Source organism: Narcine bancroftii, chromosome 3 (genome assembly GCF_036971445.1).
Source record: "Narcine bancroftii isolate sNarBan1 chromosome 3, sNarBan1.hap1, whole genome shotgun sequence".
Taxonomy (NCBI): domain Eukaryota; kingdom Metazoa; phylum Chordata; class Chondrichthyes; order Torpediniformes; family Narcinidae; genus Narcine; species Narcine bancroftii.
The window spans coordinates 222,102,261-222,125,973 of NC_091471.1; the positions used below are offsets into that span (position 1 = coordinate 222,102,261).

The 23,713-nt window shown below is 43.8% G+C and overlaps 1 protein-coding gene across 4 annotated transcripts in view; it reads left to right on the forward strand.

The window, feature by feature from the left end:
• Positions 1-23,713, forward strand: part of LOC138758165 (ankyrin-2-like) — a 355,676-nt gene that overhangs the window by 10,369 nt on the left and 321,594 nt on the right. For all 4 annotated transcript variants that reach the window (XM_069926699.1, XM_069926701.1, XM_069926700.1 and 1 more), the window contains exon 2: positions 16,138-16,236. In XM_069926699.1, the coding sequence (XP_069782800.1) occupies positions 16,159-16,236 (78 nt within the window). In that variant the 5' untranslated portion in view covers positions 16,138-16,158. The remainder of the gene's footprint in view (positions 1-16,137; positions 16,237-23,713) is intronic.

The following is a 23,713-nucleotide window of genomic DNA, read 5'->3' on the forward strand; positions in this document are numbered from 1 at the left end:
AATCCTCTATAGAGAAATATTATTTATTGAATATTTTATTTCTCATTTGTTAATGCTTCTGGAAAGAGTTTATCCAAAACTATTATTAAACATTTATTTTAATAAGAATAAGTTTAACATTACATATGTTGAAAGAAGAGAAAACATGCAGATGTTGTTGAAAATTTTCAATAAATAATTAGTTCGGCCCTCGACTTAGTCCAAGTTTTTAATTTTGGCCCTCCGTGAATTTGAGTTTGACACCCCTGTTGTAGAGGGAGTGTCTACTGAGTCAGTGTGGGTGGAAATCAGAAATAGGAAGAGTGCAATCGCTGTGCTGGGCCCCAAATAGCCCTCAAGTCACAGAGGTATAGATAAGAAGGTAGTTCTTGGAACGGTGCAGAAATTACAGGTATGTTTTATGGGAGACTTCAAATTCCCTAATATTGACTGTCATGTCCTTACTGCAAGGCGAGGCTGAATTTCTCAGGAGTGTTGAAGAAGGGTTCCTGACAGAATGTGTGGACCAGCCATCCAGAGGAGAGCCCATACTAGATCTAGTACTGGGTCATGAACCTGGTCAGGTGGCGGACCTCGGTGGGGGAGCATTTTGGTGAAAGTGACCGGAACTCCCTAAGCTTTAGCATTGCTATGAAGAAGGATAAAAGCAGACAAACTGGGGAAGTGTTTAATTGGGTAAGTACAAATTATGATGGGATAAGGCATGAACTTGGGAGAGTAAATTGGGAACAAATGTTCACTGGAGAAAGCACATTAGTAATGTGGAGGATGTTTAGGGACCACTTGCACTGGGTTTAGGATAGGTTTGTCCCACTGAGACAGGTAAAAGATGATAGGAAAAGGGAACCGTGGTTGAAAAAACCAGTGAGGCAGCAAATTAAGAAGAAGAAGGAAGCATACATCAGATTTAGGAAACAGGAACGGCTCATGAGAACTAACTTAAAAAGGACTTAGGAGAGCTTGAAAGGAGCATAAGAAAGCCTTGGCAAATAGAATTAAGGAGAAGCACAAGGCATTCTCTGTATATATGAAGAACAGAGGATGGTGATAATGAAAGTGGGGCCGCTAAAGGATAAAGGAGATGACGTGCACCTGGAGGCGAAGGAGGATGGAGAGTTCTAAATGAATACTTTACTTCATTATTCATCAGAGAAAAGGACTCAATCAGGGTGAGGTGAGAATAGAACAGGCTTGTATACTGGATGATGTTGAGATTAGGGAAGAGGTTGTGTTGGATCATTTTAAACACATTAAGATTGATAAGTCCCTGGGGCTGGATGTGATATTCCCTAGGTTGCTGTGGGATAGGAGGGAAGAGATGCTGGGCATTGCTCTGATCTTTGAGTCCTCCTTGGCCACAAGAGAGATGCCAGATTATTGGAGAATAGCAAATGTGGTCTCCTTGTTTTAAAAATAAATGTAATTTGGGAATTTTAGACCAGTGAATCTTACGTCATGGTGTGCACACTATGGGAGAAGATTCTTCTGGATAGGATCTATGAGCATTTGGAGAAGTGCAATCTACTCAAGGATAGTCAGCATAGCTTTGTGAGGGGAAGGTTGTACCTCACAAGCCTGACTGAGTTTTTTGAGGAGGTAACAAAAGAAATGGATAAAGGTAGGGTGGCAGATGTGGTCTATTTGGATTTTATTAAGGCATTTGACAAAGTCCCCTATTAAAGACTCATTCCGAAAGTTATGAGGCATGGAATCCATGGAACCTTGGCTGTGTGGATTTAAAATCGGCTTGCATGTAGAAAATAGTAGTAGATGGAAAGTATTCTGCTTGGAGGTCAATGACTAACGGAGTTCAACAGGGTTTTGACCAAGATGAAGAAGTGGAAGGATGGGTCAGTAAATTTGCAAATGATTCCAATTTTGTCGGAAAGTGTTGAAGGTGGTCGTGAGTTACAAAAGGATATAGACAGGATGCAGAGTTGGGCAAAAAACTGGCCAACGGAGTTCAATCCAGATATGCATGAAGTGATGCATTTTGGTAGGTTCAACCTGAAGGCTGAGTACAGAGTTATTGGTCAGTTACTTAAGAGTCTGGAGGAATAGCCCCACCATGGTGTCCTTGAGTGGCGTGGATAGCATAATGGTTAGTGCAACACGGTTACAGCGCCAGCAATTGGGACCATGGTTTGAATCCCATGCTGTCAGGATTATGCATGTTCTTCCCTGGTCTGCATATGGTTCCTCTGGTGGCTCTATGAAATGTATCAGGGATTGTAGGTGAATTAGGTGTAATTGGACTGCATGGGCTCGTGGGCCAAAATGTACCATAGATTTGGTATTTACAAAAACTGCCAGTGAAAAGCAAATTATTTAGTTTGAACACAATGACTTTGATCAATGTATCAATGAATAGTAGGAAAAGAAGATGATAATTTCAAATTTAAGTCTTGAATGATGTAAGGACAGGATTAGGTGATGCAAGTTCCATGATTTAGATGCTTGAAAAGTGATAGTGAGAGTGATAAAAGAGGAGGGAGTGGCATTGCCAATAGTATTACAGCTGCAGAAGTGGAGAGATTGTCTACTGCGTCAGTGTGCTAAAGTCAGAAACCGGAAGGAAGCAACTTTTCTATCAGAAATATTCTATAGACCCTCAAATAGCCACCAGGATATAGAGGAGCAGTTTGGAAGAGTGGGAAGAGTTTGGAAAAGTGCAAAAATAACAGCATTGTTGTTATGGGAGATATTAACTTGCCCATTGACTGGCACCTCCTCAGTGCAAAAGATTCGGATGGGCCAGGTTTTTCTAAGAATGTTTCCTGACACCTTAGTGGACAAGACAACTGGAGGAGAGGCCAGTCTGGGTCTTGATGGGTGAGCATTTCGGAGACAGAGACCACAAATCCCTGACCTTTATCACATCCATGAACAAGGATAGAAGCAGACTGAATGGGAAAGTGTTTAATTGGGGAAGGGCTAATTACCTCAGCATTAGCCAGCCATGGGAGAGTGAATTGGGAACAGATGTTTGCAGGGAAATGCACAGCAGAAATGTGAAGGATGTTTAAGGACCACTTGTATGGGGTCCTGAATAGGTTGTTTCACTGAGACAGGTAGGGAAAAGGAGATACGATTTGGTGAGAGGTAGAACAGAGAGGAAGGACGGAGAGATAAAGTTTAGGAAGCCACAGTCAGGAAGGGATAATGTTAATTGTCTGGAAGCCAGAAAGAGCTAATAAAAGATTTAGGAGAGTTGGCAAGGAGAATTGGGGAAAATCCCAAGTCATTCTACATAAATGTGATGACTAAAAGAATGACGAAAATGAGGGGAGGACTGATAAAGGGGAAACATGTTCCTGGAGGCAGAGGTGCTTCAGTGCTTATCAGGGAGAGGGATTTGGGTGTGCATGGCTAATGTGGTGGAGCCAGTTGAGGTTAAGAAAGTAAAACGTGTTGCATCTTTTTAAAAATAGGCAGAAAGGTAAGTCCCCAGGATCTTGATTATTGCAGGAAGTGAGGCAAGAGATTGCTGGAACGTTGGCGACGATCTTTGCGTCCACATGAGAGTTGCCAGAGGATTGAAAATGGCAAATGTAGTTCCATTATTTAAGAAGGGGTAAGAGGGAAAATTCTGTGAATTGAAGACCAGTGAGCATTCTTTGGTGGTGGGAAAACTATTGCAGAAGATGAGCATTTCAAAAAACAATGTCTTGAGGATTGCATGGCTTTGTGAGGAGCAGGTCATGTCTCATGAGTCTAATTGAGTTTTTTTAAGGAAGAGACAAAAGAAATTGATGATAGGATGCAGGTGGAAGATTGGTCGTCCAATATTCTATAAATAGATTTGAGATTATGGACCGATGAAGTGTATCACAAAGTGCTTGAGATTTCACCTGGTGAGGCTTGTTTAATTAACATTTCATTTGAAAGAAGAATCATTCGTAAAGGACTCTCGTTTAATTTTAATATGTAATATTTATTCTCATCTTAATTGTGCAATTACCAATTTATTTAACATTGTTATTTTAGGGCAAATGTCTCTGTTGGGACTGATTTGCATGCATTTTGTGTCTTCAGGTACAATTGTATGAAATGGCATTTCAATTATGCATTTTCAAAGTCATTGGCCATCTGTTTGCCGGAGAATCATTAGGTTGGAATTAAAATGTGTCTAGATTGCTCCACTGCCAGGCAAGACGCTCTATTCACAAATGGTTTTATAATAAGTGGCATTGAAAAAGATTAATGTCTTAAATAAAAAGGTACGGGCCAGGGAGAACGGTGAGAGGAGACCCAACACACCTCTGCAGGGTTCCACTGCCCAGTCTAACAACCTTTGCTCTGTACAGACTTTAAACACTCCGTCAAAGGAGCCAACAGTGGTTTACTATAAAAGCCTGTGTGTAGTAGTGGCCTTGAGGGTTTACACATTCCGGGGAAGCACGGACTGGCGCAGGGCACCAGTAACGGGGAGATCATTCCCTGTTTGTGAAGGAGAAGCAGAGGAGATGACCCGACAGGAAGGTGACCATGGCGGAGGACCAGTGAAGGGCTCTGCGGCTGAAGAACATACAGGCAGTGGGCTTTTGGTGTCTCGGGGTGAGAAACCCATCGAGGCTGCAGGCTGTCGATGACTGCAGTCAAAGGACTCACACTAGGCTGAGGACTGCTAGAGGTTGGCTTGAGACTGATTGAAAAGGTACCAGGTGATGCAACATCAATTACTCAAAGACTGAGGTTGAGAAGCCAATAGGCTTCTTCTCACTAAAGAACAAGGGCTCATCCATGCTGCTTGACTGTTCTGCACTGAGGCGGGGGCTGTGGAACCACTACCTTTATAGAGGAGCCTATGGGAGGGACCACAAGTACAGCCGGCCAATGTTTGTGCCCAACCAACAAATACATACAACAGTAGTTTACCACACCAGGTATCGGAACCGGGTTGCGAGAGAGTGCTGAAGGCTTCCTGATCATGTCAGAGGTTTGGACCTGGACCTCAGGTTGCCGATGATTTGCATTGAAGTCTGTGTGGCTGCAGAGGCTGTGGGAGCGCTGGAGGTGAATCCACAGGCACTCTCTCTCTGAAAGGACTCCCTTTTACTTCTCTTTCTCTGGCTGGGCAATTTCTTCTTATGGCGAATCTTTGACTTATGGCAGACTAAAGACAATTTCATGTAATATTACAACTCTTTTATTTCATGGCAATAAAATAATCTTGAATCTTGAAAAATGAGGAATGTTTTGTTACCTTAAAATATGAGCAATGTTTTCTCAATAATGAAATGAAGTTTTGATGGAATTCAAGTTGTATGCTTATTGGTCAAATACTTAAAAATGTACCTGAGTAAAATGTATCAAATTGTTAAACAAGAAAGTTTGTTGATACTGGAGTTGAGTCCAATATACAAAAGTGCTGGAAAAACATTGCAGGACACACAACATCAACAAGAAAAAAAAAAGGTAATTAATAATGACCTCCAATTTCCATTAACTCTGTCCCTCTCTGTCCCGTCTCTCTTCCCCCCCCCCCCATCACCAACTTTTCAATCTTCTACCATTCCACCTGTATCTACCGATGAATACTTTACCTACTGCTCCCCCTTGTTCCCTCTTCTCCTCTTCCTCCCTGCCTCTCAGTTATGTCTATGCATTACTTGGGAAGCTTCTTAAATAACTTAGAGATGCAAAATTCGAATAACGGAAGAGACTTTACATACTGATGCCTTCCACCATATCAAGAAACTGTTCACACACACACTCATAAACATATCCATACACCCCATAGTAGTGCACTACAATTACTGCAGTGAGAAATAGTTACAAAATAGTTTGCATTATCCTGACTATATGAAACTCCCTCACCTTTTTATTCAGGCTCCTCTTTTGCTCATACCTTGACGAAGTTCAGGCCCGAAATGCTGTGTGACCTGCTGAGCTTCTCCAGCACTTGTATCTAATAATATGGTGTAGTGGGCCGAGTGGCCGTGCAGTTAAACAGGCTGAATCACCACCCAAGGTGTCCAACACAATATGGCATGGCCCCTCTTCCACGGAGAAGCCCACTGTTGATGACACGCATTGCCCAGGGGACTGTGCCACTTCCATTTGCACGCCATGATGTGCTGACATCATTTCCTAAGGCCAGAACGCCACAAACAGGAAGTGGGTGGTCTCCTCGAGCAGTGGGAGTAATTCAAAATAAAGTTCAGTTACTGGTTCACCTCGTGCTGTATGGACCTCTCTCATTTTGGTAGTGCTGCTCTTAGCAGACACTACAGTGGTGACCCTGATGGTTCCAACGTCTTTGGAACCCACCTAGTATGTGACAAAATGCAGGATGCTACTACCGCTAAAGTCACAACAGCTGCCACCAATGCTGTGGGCGTGCATTTGCCACCCTTCTGGGGAAATCAGCTCAGGAATTGGTTACAACTGGCTGAGCCACAGTTCCAGATCAGAGATATTGTCTCAGAGGATACCAAGTTCTGGCATGTCATCAGCGCCATGTGCGCCGTGACAGCAACAAAAGTAAGCTTCTTCGTGGAACATCCTCCCATGGACTGTAAATACTAGCAATTCCAGCATTTCCTTGTTCTTTGTGGTCGTCTCTCATTTTGGTGGTGCTGCCATTAATGGACGCTATATATTATATTCCAAACCTTGAAATTTCATTATTTTTGACAGCTACCTATATATGCATGTAATAGTGGATATTGTGTTTTTAAAAAAAATTATGCCCCCACACCTATTTTTGGCCCTGACCCCCTGCACTGGAGCTCCTAATGCCTCAACCACAGACTCTCACCTAGGCCCAGGCCACCCGCCCACTGGAGCTCCCGATTTCCCTGAACAGGAACTCTCGCCTAGGTCCCAAAAACCCACCTACTCAATCTCCTGACGCCTCAGCCGCCCTCCCATCCAAACTCCTGACTGCAGACTCTCGCCTAGGCCTCGGATGCCTTCCCATCCATGCTATTGATGGCCCGACCACAGACTCTTGCCGAAGCCCCGGCCACCCACCCAGGCTCCCGACACCCCGATCGCGGATTTAAAACTTGGTCCCATCCGTGCTCCCGGTGCCCCGGATGACACAGGTACTTACTGCAGTCAAAAGTATGCATGTCATAGTCGACTCCCTAAATTTTACCCTAAAAATTGGTCCACAAATTTCAACTATTACATGTGTATAATACAGTATGCGTTTGCACCTCTGGTTTAACTCTTCCTGTTGTCACCTTTCTCTTAAAAACTTTCTCTTCTTTACCCCCAGTCACTTTGCCTTGTCCAGTATCTATTACTTCAGCCCCTCCCCTTTCCTTCCTTCTTATCATTGTTATTTCTGCTTCCCACTCCTGCCTCGATAAAGGGTCCCAATCTGAAACATTTCTCTCCACTGGCACTCCCTAATACACTCCATTCCTCCAGCTTCACTTGATTTGCTCTGACTTTCACAATGTCAGGATATTTTTAACATCAGAAATGAAGAAATCCGTTCTCTTTCATCTTTGAATTTTCTTACAAGAGAAGAACTTGGGGTTCTTAATTATTTAAAAAAATTGTTACTAATTATATTCTGTTTATGACTGTGAGTGCTGTTGTGCAAATGATTCTGATGCAAAGCCCAAAGACCGTACAGCAGGCTATAATTAACTTAAACTTGTACACACCAGTCTTGGTATCTTTGCTGCCGCCATGTTTGACTGTCTCCCTAAGGGGCTGGCTCGAGACTTAATACGGGCCGGTGATTGACAGCCGGCCAGGTGGGGCCAATCTCTCAGGTTGGCAACCTGCAGGTACAGTGGTTGCCCCTGCAGTAAGTAGGTTGTATCACCACATTGACCCCATTGGTTACCTCATTTTTCAATAATGATCAGTAGTGGTCTATCTGTGTTAAGCCAATTGCCTCAGTTGTGTGGGGTTTGATAAATAGATCAGTAGTTTAATGGTTTTTTCACACTTTTTAATGTTACAATTCCATTTACATTATTCTATAAGATTTGTAAAAAAAAATTATTTTATTCTCATGCATCAATGTAACATTTATATGAAGAAACTAACAAAAATATTGAAAAGAAAAAAAAGAAAAAAAAAATCTTCCAAATGCCAATTCATGAAGGTTATTGCAGCTATTAAGAAGATCACTGAAATGAAGACGAGATGGAATTGGGACAATCTCCACATATATTTTGCACATTCCCACTGGAAAACAAATGATGGAGTGCTGATGCAGTTGCCATGTTACAGAATTCTAAATCAGCCAGATGCATTTGTCTGCATTTGAGGCTGGGGTGGCAGGGAGATGATCAAGTTCAAAATGAATCCATGTGAACAATATTTCACAAATTGAGTGGTAAATTTTGTGGAGAGTCTCTCTAAGTAGACAGTGGCCACATTCCGTATTTGTACATTGAAATGGAAATTAGAAAGTTTTCAGTCAGAAAACATAACTTTGGGAAGGACTTTGATGAAAACCTGAAGACATGGCAATGCGAAATGTTCTATCAAAAATGGTTTTAAGCCTATGGTTCCAGTTGCTTAATGTTACGTCATGTTTTAAATTCATTCCAGGACTGGACAGTGCTGGCAAAGCCAGTATGTAAAGTCATTTCTAAGCTAACATGAAGGTGACGGTGAGCCACTTTCTGAAATGTTTCCTGTTTTATCTGTTGAGTATATCATAGAAAATTACAGTACAGGCCCTTCGGCCCTCAATGTTGTGCTAATCTATATATTCCTACCAAAAAAATGTAAACCCTTCCTACCTTGTAACCCTCTATCAAGGTGAGTGAACTTGAGGCACACATCAATACCCAGGCTTATGATTTAGAGGCTTGGATGGGAAAGGAGGTGGACTGGAACTCTTAATCAAGGATGAGATTAAGGCAATAGTGAGTGAGACGATATAAGATCTAAGGAACAGAATGTTGAGTCCATCTGGGTAGAAATTAAGAATAGTAAAGTGAAAAAAAAATCACTGATGGGAGTTGTCTATTGCCCACCAAATAACTATAGCATGGTGGCACAGGCAATTAACCGAGAGGTAACTGAGGCATGTAAGAATGGAACAGCAGTTGTCATGGGGGACTTTAACTTACACAGAGATTGGGAAAATCAAGTTGGTCGAGGGATTCTGGAGGATGACTTCATTAGAATGGATCCGTGATAGCTTTCTTGAACAGCATGTTAAGGATCCAACAAGGGAGAATGCTATTTTAGATCTAGTATTGTACAATGAGATAGGTAAAATTAACAATCTAGTAGTTAGGGACCCTCTTGGAAAAAGTGATCATAGTACAATTGAATTTCTCATACAGATGGAGGGTGATGGAGGTTAGATCTAAAACTACTATATTATGCTTGAACAGGGAAGACTACAACAGGATGAGGGAGGAATTGATCAGTGTGGACTGGGAGCACAGTCTAGTTGGCGGAACAGTGGAAGCCTTCCACTGTGCTCAACATAAATATATTCCCATTAAAAATAAGGGCAAAAAGAGAGGGAAGAGTCAGCCTTGGTTAACTAAGGAAATAAAGTTCAAAATTAAAAGCTTGTGCACAAAGTAGCCAAGAGTAGTGGGAAATTGAAGGATTGGGAAAACTTTAAAAGGCAACAAAGAACAACTGAATGAGAAATAGATAAAGGGAAGAGGATTTTGAAGGTAAATTAGCAAAAATATAAACAGATAGCAAAAGTTTTTATAAATATTTAAAACGGAAGAGGGTGGCTACAGTCAACATAGGTCCCTTGGAAGATGAAGAAGGGAGATTGATATTGAATAATGAGGAAATGGCCGAAGCATTGACAGATATTTTGTGTCAGTCTTCACGGTGGAAGACATGTCCAGCATTCTAAAGATAGGGATGTGAAGGGAGGTGAGGGCCTCGATGAAATAATTGTTACAAAAGAGATCGTGATGGGCAAACAAATGGGACTGAAAGCTGACAAATCCCCTGATAAATCCCAGGGTGCTAAGGGAATTGGCGGGAGGTATAGTCGATGCGTTGGTAGTCATTTACCAAAATACTCTTGGTTCTGGGCAGGTCATAACAGATTGGAAGATAGCAAATGTCACACCACTTTTTAAGAAGGGATGTAGGTAGAAGACAGGTAACTATTGGCCAGTTAGCTCAATGTCTGTAGTCGGGGAAAATGCTTGAAGCTGTCATTAAGGATAAAATAGTGAGACATTTAGAATGAAGGTGTTCCATCAGGCAGACACAGCATGGATTCAGAAAGGGCATGTTTGTTTGACAAACTTGCTGGAGTTCTTTGAGGATATAATGGGTGTGGTAGATAGAGGAGAACAGGTTGATGTTGTATATTTAGATTTCCAGAAGATGTTTGATAAGATGCTGCTCAAGGGACTTATCAATAAGATATAGATGAATGGAGTTGGGGGAAGTATATTGGCAGGGATTGCGGACTGGTTAACTGACAGAAGGCAGAGAATTGGGATAAATGGGTGTTTTTCTGATTGGCAGACAGTGGTAAGTGGGGTGACGCAGGGGTCGGCGCTGGGTCCGCAGCTGTTCACCATTTACATTGCTGATTTGTTATAGGGGACAGTGTAGTGTAGCCAAGTTTGTGGATGATACTCGATTGAGTGGAAAAGCAAATTGCACAGAGGATATTAAGATGCTGGAGAAGGATGTAGTTAAGTAAGGTGAGTAGGAAAAGGTCTGGCAGATGAAGAACAATGTTAGTAAATGTGAGGTCATCCACTTTGGTAGAAAAAATAGAAGAGCAAATTATTATTTAAATAGTGAAAAACTGCAGCATACTGTCGTGCAGAAGGACTTGGGAGGGCTTGTGCATGAATTGCAAAAAGTTGGGGTGCATGTACAACAGGTTATTAAGAAGGTAAATGGGATGTTGGCCTTCATTGGCAAGAGGAATTGAATTCAAAACAGAGAGGTCATGCTGCAACTGTACAAGGTACTAGTGAGGCCGCACCTGAAGTACTGTGTGCAGTTCTGGTCTCCATACTTGAGGAAGGATATACTGGCCTTGGAAGCAGTCCAGTGGAGGTTCACCAGGTTGATCCAGGAGATGAGGGGATTGACTTCTGAGGAGAGAATGTCATCTGGGATTATACTCACTCGAATTCAGAAGAATGAAAGGAGATCTTACAGAAACATAAAATTAAGAAAGGGATAGATAAGATAGAGGCAAGAAAATTGTTTTCACTGGTAGGCGAGGCCAGACTAGGGGGATACAAACTCAAGATTCAGGGAAGTAGATTTAAGATGGAGATGAGGAAAAACTGTTTTTCCCAGAGAGTAGTGAATCTGTGGAATTCTCTACCAGGGAAGCAGTTGAGGCTACTTCATTAAACATATTTAAGGTTCAGTTCGATGGATTTTGACATTAAAAAAAAGACTTAAAGGAGATGGAGAAAAGACAAGTTGGTGGAGTCAATGATCAGATCAGCCATGATCTTATTAAATGGCGGACACTCCTGCTTCTAGTTCATATGCTCTCTAACTCCAAAGACTAGGATTTACCTGATTGAGAGGCTTTTATTAACATCAACAGGAGGCACATCTCATGTTGTTGACCCGAGCTTTTTCTGGGGGAGGGGTTATGGCGTTGCTGCCTTTATTAGGGGAATCAAGGGGGAGGAGCCACAGGTGCAATCAGCAAGGACCAGGCCAGCCATACATGTACAAACAGTAATAACAGTGGTTCCACCACATTCAAAAGAAATCCAGCAGGGTGAAGTGGGTTCCATGTCCAAATTCAGTCTGACGGGTGGTCTTGTCTGCTGTTGTGACCATTGTAGTGCTGTTGGTGGCTCAGCTGTTGACTCCTGGACAGTCTGGCCATTGTCAGTGGGTGGTGCGTTCGATGACTGAACTGAGACAGTTGGGGGGGGAGCTGTGGTAGAGTGACATGGTATGAGATGGGTGATTTGGGGTGCATGTACTGGTTGTTCGGCCGGAGTCCTGAATGGACACTGAGACATCATGCCCGTCAGGGTATGTCACATAGGCCTATTGGGGGTTGGTATGGAGGAGGTGGACCCTCTCGACCAGTAGGTCGGACTTTGGCTTCTTGCATGCTTCAGGAGCAGGACTGGCCCTGGGAAATCAACCAGAATGGCAGCGTGATCCCTCATGCAGACTTCCTGGGGGAATGGAAACAACCTTTCACAAGGGGTGGCATTGGTGGCGGTACACAGGAGAGATCTGATGACGTGGAGCACTTTGGGGAGGACCTCTTGCCAGTGGAAGATAGGCAAGCCTTTTGACCTGAGGATGAGGGAGATGGCCTTCCATTTCCACCTGGTTGTTCCCTCGGGGATTGTAGCTGGTGATTCTGCTTGGCGGTAGCTCTGGCCAGCAGATATTGGTGCACCTAATCACTCATGAAGGAAGACACCCCCCTCCCCTAGTCGCTATGAATGTAGCATGGGTATCTGAACAGGGTGAAGAGGTTGTGCAAGTCTTTGATGACAGTAGCAGCGGTCGTGTCTGGGCAAGGAATGGCAAATGGGAACAGTGAGAATTCATCAATGATGTTGAGGAAGTACACGATGTGGCTCGAGGAGGCGGGTCGCCTTAATCAAGTGTGACCTGGCAGTTTCTGGTCATCATCCTGATGTCCTCAACTGAATGGAGGAGGTAGTAGGCTTTGATGAAAAGGAAGAACCTGGTGACTCCAGGGTGGAAGAGGTCATTCTAGAGGGCTTGTAAGCAGTCTATCTATGCGCTGGCACAAGTTTCCCAGGACAGGGCATCTGAAGGCTCGTTGAGCTTTCTGAGCTGGTACAAAATATCATAGTTGTAGGTAGAGAGTTCTATTTTCCACCTCGGAATCTTGTCATTCTTGATTTTACCCCTCTGCTTTTAATTGAACATGAAGGTGTCTGCACATTGGTCAGTCAGCAGGCTAAATTGTTTGTCAGCAGATAGTGCATCCAGTGGGGTACTGCCTCAATGATGGCCTGGGTTCCTCACTGGAGGAGTGCTGCATTGTGGGGCCTTGGAGGGTGTGGGAGAAAATGCTACAGGTCTACCAGTCTGGTTAAGTGTGGCAGCCAGGACAAAGTCGAACACATCACTCTCCAGCTGGAGCGGGGTGGATTCGTCTACACTGGGCATTGTGGCCTTGGCAATATCACTTTTGATGCAATACTTTAATCGTGTCTGCACGAGGCCTCCCAGACCTCTGCCGACAGAAGAAAGGAGGAGGCTTTTACAAGGGAGTAGGCCTTATCTGCATAGTTGGGGACCCACTGGGCATAACAGAAAAACCCCAGGCATCTTTTCAGGGCCTTGAGACTGTGGGGAAATGGGAGCTCTGACGGGGGGTGCATGTGGTCAGGATTGGGGTAATGACTCCATTCTCCACGGCGCAGCCGAGAATAGACAAGAGTGATGTGTGGATTAGAAATTTATCTCTGTTGTAGGTGAGATTAAGGGTTTTGGCTGTCTGGAGAAATTTCCAAAGGTTGCTGTCATGGTCCTACAGATCGTGGCCGATAAGTGACATTGACAAGGTTGGAGAATATGACCAGCAGCCCATGCTCATCCACCATTCAGTCCATCTCCCTTTGGAAGATGAAAACTCCATAAGTGACCCTGAAGGGAACCCTCAAAAAGTGGTAGAGGCAGCCATCCGCCCCAAACGCAGTTTACTGGCGATCCTTAGGCAGATAGGGTGCTGGTGGTCTGCCGACTTTCAGTCATTGGTGGAAAATACCTGATATTGGGCGATTTGGTTCACCATGCCAGCCATGTGGGGGAGGGGGTAAGCGTCCAGTTGCATAAACCTGTTAATGGTTTGACTGTAGTCAATAACTATTTAGAGCTTTCCCCCACTCTTAACCACCACTATCTGGCTCCCCAGGGGCTGGTACTGGGTTTGATGATCCTCTCGGTCAGGAGCCGTCTCACCTCTAAAGGCCCTGTGTTCAGCTCTGTACCACCTCCTCTTGGTGGTAACGGGCTTACAATGAGGGGTGAGATTGGTGAACAGAGGCTGGGGGGGACTACACCCTGAGGGTGGAGAGGTGGAGGGCGGGTCGTGTTGAACCCATTCGGAGGGGAGGGCGGGCTGTTTAAAAACTTTTGGTTGAAGACTGTGAGGGGGGTTTGGGGCCCGTTGTATGCCATGGGTATGCACTTAAGGTGGCACTAAAAGTCCAATTGCAGTAGTACGGGTGCACAGAGCTATGGCATCACAAGGAAATTAAAATTTTTGTACTCTGCCATGCACGGCCAACATCATCATGCAGCTGCCACAGATCTCTGTCGAATGGGACTCAGAGGCCATGGAGATACTGGTCTCACCATGAGGGAGTAACGCTGCACCCTGCCAGGGTGGATGAAGCTCTCCATGCTTCTGCTATTGAACAGGCAACCCATTTTGCATCTATTTACCTGTGTCCATCATTAACCTGATGAGGGCTGTTTTGGTCGAGTGTGACCAAAGCTAGAGTGGTCTTGCTGTCTGATCCGCTGTACTGGCTTGTGGTCTGGCAAGATGGCAGCATAGTACGGCCCACCGTACTGGCTTATGATCTGGTAAGTGGGTGCCCTTTAAGATGGTGGCCCCCATGGCACACATGCGGTGCTGTTATTCTTTGGAGTCACATTGTCCAAGATGATGGTGGCCCCGTTGGAAGTAGCATTGTCCAAGATGGCAGCAGCCCTCATTCCTTGCACGTGGCACAGCTCGGATTAAGAGGTTGTCTAGATTTGCATACCGTCACATAGTGTCCTTTTTTCCTGCAGCTGGTTTAAGCCACAGAAGTACCATTTCGGGTATACGCCACCAGCGGCAGTCAGATTGGGGCGGTCTGCAATCCAGCATCTCAAGAAGGTGGCATCTGCATTCCCCATATGGCAGCCGTGTTATCGGATGAGAAGGAGACCATGCTGCGGATGGTTACTTCCAGGGTTTTAACCAGTTTGATGGCTTTCTGCAGCTTCAGCTCACCCTTTTCTTGTAGTTGTTGGTGAATGTAGTCTGATCTGATGCCTGCTACAGCAGGCATCTCGGATCAGCTCCTCCAGATGCAGCCTAGCAGCCGCAGGCCCTTCTGAGGTCTTGCAGGACCCAAAGGTGATCATCCATCGACTCCACAGGTTGCTGGTTGCACGTTGCTAGAACCTGCCTGGTGTAGACTCTGTTCACCTGGGCCAGGTACTGGTGTTTCAGAATGACCATTGCTTTGGTGAATACCTTGCAGTCTCTGACTATTGGGAAAACTTGGTGTCCAACTCTGAGAACAGTACATGCAGCTTGTCTGCATCGGATTGGGTGATCTTGGTGGAGGCCTGCAGAGCAGCCAGAGTTTGAACTTGTCAGATTCTTCTGGTGATCGCAAGTTGATTTCCAGCCTCTCTGGTTTCATTGTCCGTTCCAAAGAAATTATGGTAATAAAATTGATGCGCTATCAATAACTCCAAAGACTTGAAGTTACCTGACTAACAGGCTTTTATTTCCATAAACTGACAGCATATCTCATGTGGTTGACCCGAGCCTGTTCTGGCATTGTCCCCTTTATTAGTAGAACCAAGGGGGAGGAGCTACAGGCATACACATGCAAACAGTATTAACAGTGGTTCCACCACAGAGATAAATTTAGAACTTTATAAATGAAATTATATGCTCGCCGTAAAAACTGCTGGTGTGATCTAGGCTGAAAGTGACATCAGGAATTCACCATTTGTTAAGCTTCATTTTTCTTTATAGAGCTTTGATGAACTTGGAATTCTGCAGATATTTTTCATCTGAGCACTCTCCAACCCCACGGCATGAACATTGAGTTCACTGCATTCCACTAATCAGCTTGCCTTTTTCCCCCTCCCCACCCCCTTTAACATCATTCCAGTTCCAACTTACTTTCTCTCTCCACCTAGCCTAGACTCCTTCCCCACCCCCATTTCCTACGGTTGTCCCCCCCCACCTATCATTTCCCACCCTCAACAACCAACCCCCACCCTTCCCCTTTTGTTCAGAGATCCCTCATGTTCCCCCATCCCTTCACCTTTGCTACATAAAGGCACTGTTTGACCTGCTCAGTTTCTCCAGCATTTGTGTGTTTTTTTCACTTCACCTTGGGGGTCGACAGAATCCTGTGTTTTACCTTTTGGTATCAGCTGTTCATTTCTTGTGGGACTGTTGCTGGATTCTGAATATGATCATTCATTGTTTGATTCTTTTTTTAGAATGGTTTCACACCGCTCTACATGGCTGCTCAGGAAAATCACATTGAAGTTGTCAAGTTCCTACTGGAAATTGGAGCTAACCAGAGCACAGCCACTGAGGTAAGTGGCCCAACATCAGCGATTCATTTGACTGGTTATTATGAAATAATAAGCATTGGAGTCAAAGACATTCAGCCCTCCATACCCATGTTGACCTTCATTTGCCTGAATGATTATCTTTCTTTGTCTTTCCTATTCTAGTGCCTGTCCAAATGCCACTCAATGTAGTGATTGTATCCGATTCCACCAATTTCTCTGATGACCTCCAGAAGAGTGGTATGGTTGGTGTAGCAGTTAGCGCAACTCCTTTACAGTGCCAGGGATTGGGACAGGGGTCCGAATCCTGCCCTGTCTGTAAGGGGTTTGTTCATTCCCCCTGTGTCTCCGTGGGTTTTCCCAGGGGCTCTGGTTTCCTCTCACCATTCGAAATGTACTGGGGGTGTAAGCTAATTGGGTGCAAATTTGGCAGGCACGAGCTCTTGGGCTGAAATGGCCTGTATGTCTAAATTTAAATATAAAAAAAGTAAAATATCAACCACCCTCTGTGTACATTGAATATAGAACAGGCCCTTCAGTGCACATATCTGAAACGAGCATGATGCCCAAATTAAAGTGAACCTCTACTTGCACATGATACCTAGCTCTCTATTCCCTGTGTATTCGTGTGTCCATCCAGAAGCAACTTGTGGTGATACAACCTCAGCACTGGACTGCATGCCCACCAGCCTTCTGCAGGAGGTGACCTCTGTACCTGCAGGTAGACCACCTGGGAGGCCAACTCCACCTGGCCGGCTGTCAATCATCGACCTGTATATAGACGAGCTGACCCCTCCCAGGCCAGTCACACACGTGGGAACCATCGAGATACTGCAACTGGTGTACAGAATTTAAGTGGATTAAAGCCTGTAGTAGTTTTTCCTGTATTTTGTGTCTGGTTGCTGCACCACAGTGCACCACAATTTAATTCACTTAAACTATTTAAAAACAAAGCAGTCACAAGAGAAATAACAGAACCTCTGAAGGATCATGATGGGTGTCTGTGAAGAGCCAGAGGAGAATGGAAAGAGTGTGATTTAATATTTTGTCAACGTTGAACAGGAGTGGGAGAGAAGAGAGATAACCAAAGATGATTTAGGTCATTTCTGCATGTGTAGAGGAGACACCTCACTGACAAAAGGCAAAGGAGGAAAAACCCAACACCCAACCCCAACCAACCAATTTTCCCCTGCAACCGCTGCAACCGTGTCTGCCTGTCCCGCATCGGACTTGTCAGCCACAAACGAGCCTGCAGCTGACGTGGACTTTTTACCCCCTCCATAAATCTTCGTCCGCGCAGCCAAGCCAAAGAAGAGAGGAGACATAATGCTGCAAAGCAAGAAAAGAGCCCACGGAACTTGAAGAAAGATTTTAGCATGGATAGATGATAGATTGGTGGGAGTGAGAATAAAAGGGGTCTTTCTGGTCGGCTTGGAATAATTTTGAGAAGGATAGAATATAAAAGCATGGATGTGATGTTGAGCCTTTATCAGGCATTGATCAGTCTGCACTTGGAATATTGTGAGTAGTTTTAGGCTCCATATCTAAAGAAGAATATGTTGGCGGTGGAGAGGGTCAAGAGAGGTTTACAAGGATGATCCCTGGAATGAAGGGATTTTTATATGAGGAGCATTTGAAGGCTCTGGGATTGTACTGGTGGGAGATTGGAAGAATGAGGGGCATGGGGGGGGGGGGTGAAATCTCACTGAAACCTATCAAATACTGAAAGGACTGGATAGAATAGACATGGAGATGTTGTTTCCTGTAGTGGGGGAGTCTGGAACCAAAGGGCACAGCCTCAAGATGGGGAGGAAGTTCTTAACCCAGAGGGTGGTGAGTCAATGGAATTCGTTGCTGCAGATGGCTTTGGAGGTCAAGCCATTGAGTAGATTTAAGGCAGAGGTAGGTAACCTCCTGATTAAGAAGGGAATCAAGGGTTGCAGGGGAAAGGCAGAAGAATGGGGTTAAAAAGGATAATAAATTAGCCATGATGGACATGGGGTGGACAGGCCGAATGGCCTAATTTCACTCATATGCCCTATAATCTTGTGGCCTAAGAAGCATTGGCAGTCTTAGTTGGTAAGACTCCAAGCCCAGATCAAATGCATCCAAAATCAGTGCAGGAAGGAAATTGTTGGGCCTTATCAAACATTTTTAGCTCATCGCTAAGGACAGAAGACTAGTTGTGCTGTTGTTTTAAACTGGCTCTAAGGATAATTGAGGTAACTATAGATCTGTGAGTCTGACATCTGTTGTTGGAAACTACAAGAAAGGATTCTGTGAGTAAAATTTATCAACATTTGGATCGCCAGGGAAAATTGGGGAGAGCCAGAATGGGTTTTTGTGAGGGAAATCATGTATGGCAAATCTGATACAATTTTTGATGAGGTGACAAAGAAGGTAGACAAGGGCAAGGGAGTTGATGTTATTTGTATAGATTTTAGCAAAGCATTTGATAATGTTTACATGATAGGTGTGTAAAATTAGAGCACAGGAGGCCAACCATCCAATTCAAAAAAATTGGCTCTTTGATGGGACTCAGGAAGTGGTTGTAGAGGACTGTCTTTTAAACTAGAAGACAGTGACCAGTGGAGGGCAAAGGAGTTTTGTACTTGTCTCCTTGCTTTTTGTGAAAGATATGAATGATTGGATGTTTGTGGCAAGGTGGGTGAGTTTCATGGCCCTAAAAGGATGGCACGGATAGTGTAGTGGTGAGCACAGAACTATTACAATACAAATTATGCAGGTTCGAATCCCGTGCCATCCTGAAGGAGTTTGTACCATCTCCCTGTGTCTGAATGAGTTTCCCCAACATGTGCTCCAGTTTCCTCTAACATTCTAAAGGTATACAGGGTTGGTAGGTTAATTACTCACTTGTATATTTGGGCTGGATGGACCTGCTACTGTGCTGTATCTCCAAACTTAAAAAAAAATCAAAATAAAAAATGAAAGACATGCTAAGATGGACAGTGAAAAGGTTATTTGGGGATTTCCAAAGGGATTTTTTTTACCAGATGAAGAACTGGGCTGAGGGATGGCAGACGCAGTTCAATTCAGAGACGTCAGAGATGTGACATTTGGGTAAATAGAACCAGAGTTTACTCTGTTAACCACAGAGCCCAAAAAATGAAATAGTGCAGCGGGACTGTAAGGTACAGAGCTCTTTAAAGATGGCAACATAGATAGTGCAGTGAGAATACAAATATTGGGATGAAATATTGAAATTATACAAAATGTTGGTGAGGCCACACTTAGAAAATTGAGTGCATATAAATTACATCAACTGCTTTGCTCTCATCCACCTTTGTCACCTCCTCAAAACATTTGTGAGACACGACTGTGTGCAGGTTTGATTGCCTCGGTTTAGGAAGGAGAATATAATGTTGGAAAGGGCACAGAAGAGGTTTACAAAGCTGTTGCCAGGAGTAGGGAAGTTGAGTTATTGTGAGAGACTGGAAAACCTGGTTGTGCTTTGCTTAGAGCAAAGAAGGTTGAGCCCAGATCTTATTGAGGTCTAAAAAATCATGAGGGGCATGGTAAGGTGATTGGAGACCCTCTCTCTCCCAGAGAGTGAGAATCTAAGACACGAGGGCATAACCATAAGGTGAGGGGGAAGGGGGGTGGTAGGTTGAGAAGGGGTGTGAATGGACAACTTTTCACTAACTGAATGATGGTCAGGTTCCTTGAATTTCTTGGATAGCCATATGAATGGGAGGGGAGTATGGTCCACATGTGGGCAAGTGGGACAAAGTCAAAATGCATGTTTTTTTTGCCATGGATGAGCCAGGTCTGTGACACAATTAAAGTAAAAACAATCCTGGAGAAACTCAGCAGGTCGAATAGTGTACTTTATATTGGAAAATTTTGCTCAGACCTTGACAAAAGGCTCATGCCTGAAAAGTTGGTTATGTATCCTTATCCTTGCTCTATAAAGTACACTATTTGACCTAACGAGTTTCTCTCGCATTGAGTTTTTACTTTAAGCCAGGTCTATGGGCCTGCTTCTGTGCTGTGGGTCTCTATGACTCCATAGCTTCTGCGTGTCTTCCTTATTACTTCAAAATCAGCCTTGCCCCAATTTAGTAACTTGTGTGCCAGTTCTATCATTCTCCATACTTATTTTAAAACTAATTATGATCACTGGTCCCAAAGTGCTCCTCCACTGCCACTTCAGGCACTTGCCCTATCTCATTATCTCAGAGGAGGGTCCAGTATAACACCCTCTCCAGTAGGGCCCTTAATATATCAAATAAGGAAGCTTTCTTGGACATCAAATATTTGGAGGGAAATGGACCAAATGTAAGCCATAGCAACTAGTTTGATTGGCATGGATATAAAGGGCCGATATGCCAGTTTCCGTGCTGTAGAACTTTTGCAATGCTCGCCTTTTACAACCTTTCTTGCTCTCCACAGCACCACAGGTATTCCTGCCATTTGCAAATCTTACTCATCATGCATTCTTCATTTACATCCAAGTTGTTAATATTTATCATAAAGAACAAAGGTCACAGACTTTCTATTCAGGAAAGTATTCTTGCACCATTATCTTTTGCCTCAAAAAACCATTCAATCTTGGATCTAATTTCTCCACCTTTGCCACCCCCCTTCTCTTCTCACCCCCACCCCCCAACATTGGTCGGATGCCTGTCGACAGCTCTTTCATACCTTGAGGAAGGGCTCAAGTCTGAAATGTCAGTTATGTATTTTTACCTTTGCTCCATAAAGGACAATGTTTGACCAGCTGAGTTTCTCCAGGGTTTTGTGTTTTGACTTGGATCTACTTAGCCTGCTCATCTTTGATCCTTAACATTCTGGCCCAGACTACTATGCAGGGCTTTGGGGAAAAAAAAACCTTACTCAAGGTTAATAAATAACATCAATCATCCTATCTTCATTGTTATCTTTCTTGTTGGACTCTTTGTTGAGTTCAATTGGCAAAGTATGATGGGGTTGAGGATGAACACACCTGAAAGTCCAAGGCGTTGCATTCAACAAAATAATCTCTTGAAGGAAAATACGCACCAAAATGTTTCTTTTGCTGGCATAACTGTTTTACAGTGAGTAGTGGATCTCAACTTGTGAGTTGCAGCAGGTTGTGATTGAGAAAGATAGGTGATAGCAGGGAGCGTAAGGTAGGTGGAACAACCTCTTCCAGAGTTCACATTCCTTCAATGATTGTAATTCCACCTGCCTTTATCATTGAAGAGGTACCAGGTGTTGGAACCAGGATGTGAGAGAGGGCTGGAAGTTTCCCGATCATGTCAGGGATGTGGATCTGGAGCTCGAGTTGAGGATGGTTTGGACTGAAGGATGTGTGGCTGCGGGAGGCGAAGCCATGGACATTCAGTGACTCTGCGGGCATTCTCTTTTGTTTCTCTTTCACTGGCTGTCAGGGGCCATTTTTGCTGATAGTGAATCTTTGCCTTCCTTACGGTAGACCCAAGGAAATTTTGTGCAATATCACGTTTCTATTTTATTGCATGCTAATAAAATAACCTTGAATTTTCTTTCCCAGTTGCTGTCCTCTGGTGTGGGGGTGGGGGGAGGGACATGAGACTGTGCTGCCCAATTTACACCTGATTAACCTACACCCCCCCCCAGTATGTTTTGAACAGTGGGAGGAAGCTGAAACCCCCAGAGGAAACCCACGCAGACACGGGGAGAACCTACAGTCGACGTGAGATTCAAACCCTGGTCCTGATCGCTGATGCTGCATAAGCATTGCGCTAACCACTACGCCAAAGCGTGGTGCACACTTCATTGTATATCAATCATGGGGTGAGTTTAAGTGCAAAGAAATTAACAATGGTTGTCCCTCAGATATTGTCTGAATTATTGTCAGGATCACAAAGTAAGCATTTTACCGTCAGCAACATTGAAACTCTTGAACTGATGTGAGATGGCGACTCATCAAGACGTCATAAACACTGAAAATCACCTGTTACAAATTTAAATTCTGATTGTCATGGGTGATTCTATTGAAGTGAAAGTATGAAAACAATATTTTTCCTTTCACTCCTTCTTTGTTCTCTGCTAAGTTCCCATTTTTCTCTCTGTTTCCGATTGGATGTTTTGATTACTTTAATTCATATCCCTCCTTAGTTAATATCCTGATAAAACTATTCTGTCCCCTTCCCAAAGCCTGCACATTCTCTTTGGGGCAACCAGAAATGCACACAATGTTCTTAGTGAAGCCTAACCAAAGTTTTATGTAACTGCACCAGTTATATAACACTTTATATTCAGTGTCCCATCTAATAGGGCAAACGTATGCTTTCAAATTGAGTGGCCACTCTCAATGAGCTATGGACTTGGACTCCAGATCCTTCTGCATGTCAATGTTTTTAAGAGCTGCCATTAACTGTTTCATCTTGTATTCATTATGTTTAAATTCTCAGACAACACATGGATGAAGGAAAAGGTTTTTTTTGTTCCTCTGTCAGAACTTCTGACAGCAGGACAACTTCTGACATACCACACTCAAGCGGCGTTGTGTGGTACACTAGCATACTCTGGTGGAAGTCCATTCCACTGTCTTTTGCCTTGTTCATCAGTCTTTTCACTGTCTGTACTAGATCATTGGACTGTGGAAAATGAGGACTTCACAAGGTGTGTCCAAAGTCCCACTCTTTGGCAAACTGTCAGAAACTTTAAATTGAAAAACTGGGGTCCATTGTCTCTGCAGACCTCGCTTGCCATGCCATGTCTGGAGAATATGACTTTCATACCTGTTATTACAGTGACTGCAGTGGCGGTGTTCATTTTACACACCTCTGGATACAAGGAGTAATAGTCTGTGACTACAAGATAGTCCTTCCCTTGACATTCAAATAGGTCAGCGCCTACCTTCTGGTAAGGTCTGTGTGGTGCTGGGCGAGGCTTTAGTGGTTCTGCAGGATTTCTTGCTTGATATTTCTGGCATATTGTATAATTCAACACTTTATTTGTTATTATCATTGTTGATTCTTGGCCAGAACATCACCTCTCGTGCTCTTTTCTTACACTTTTTGATTCCTTGATGTCCTCCTTGGATCCTTTTTAGCATCTCTTTTCTCAGACTCTTTGGGATAAAGATTTTACTTCCTTTGTAAATGATATCTTCAACCACTGATAGTTCTGCCCTGCAGTTCCAGTACTCTGAAATGTCAGGTGAGTAGTCCTGCTTTATGTTGGGCCATCCATCCAAGATGTTTTTTCTCAGTTGTCTCATGTTTCATCTTTGTTTGTCTCTGACTTTATGAATTCCATCTTTGCATCTGATCTGGGCAGTGCACGTGATCATGTCCATGAAGGCATTCATGTCTTCATCCATTTTGGTGTTTGCGGTCTCTCTCATGTCAACAGCTCTAACCAACACGTCTGCTGTGTACATTAGCTTACCCGGAGTGTACGCCACATTGAGTGTATAGCGTTGCAGCCTAATCATCATTCTTTGTATTCTAGGTGGACATTCATTTAATCGCGTTTGGAACAATGCAATCAAGGGCTTATGGTCAGTCTC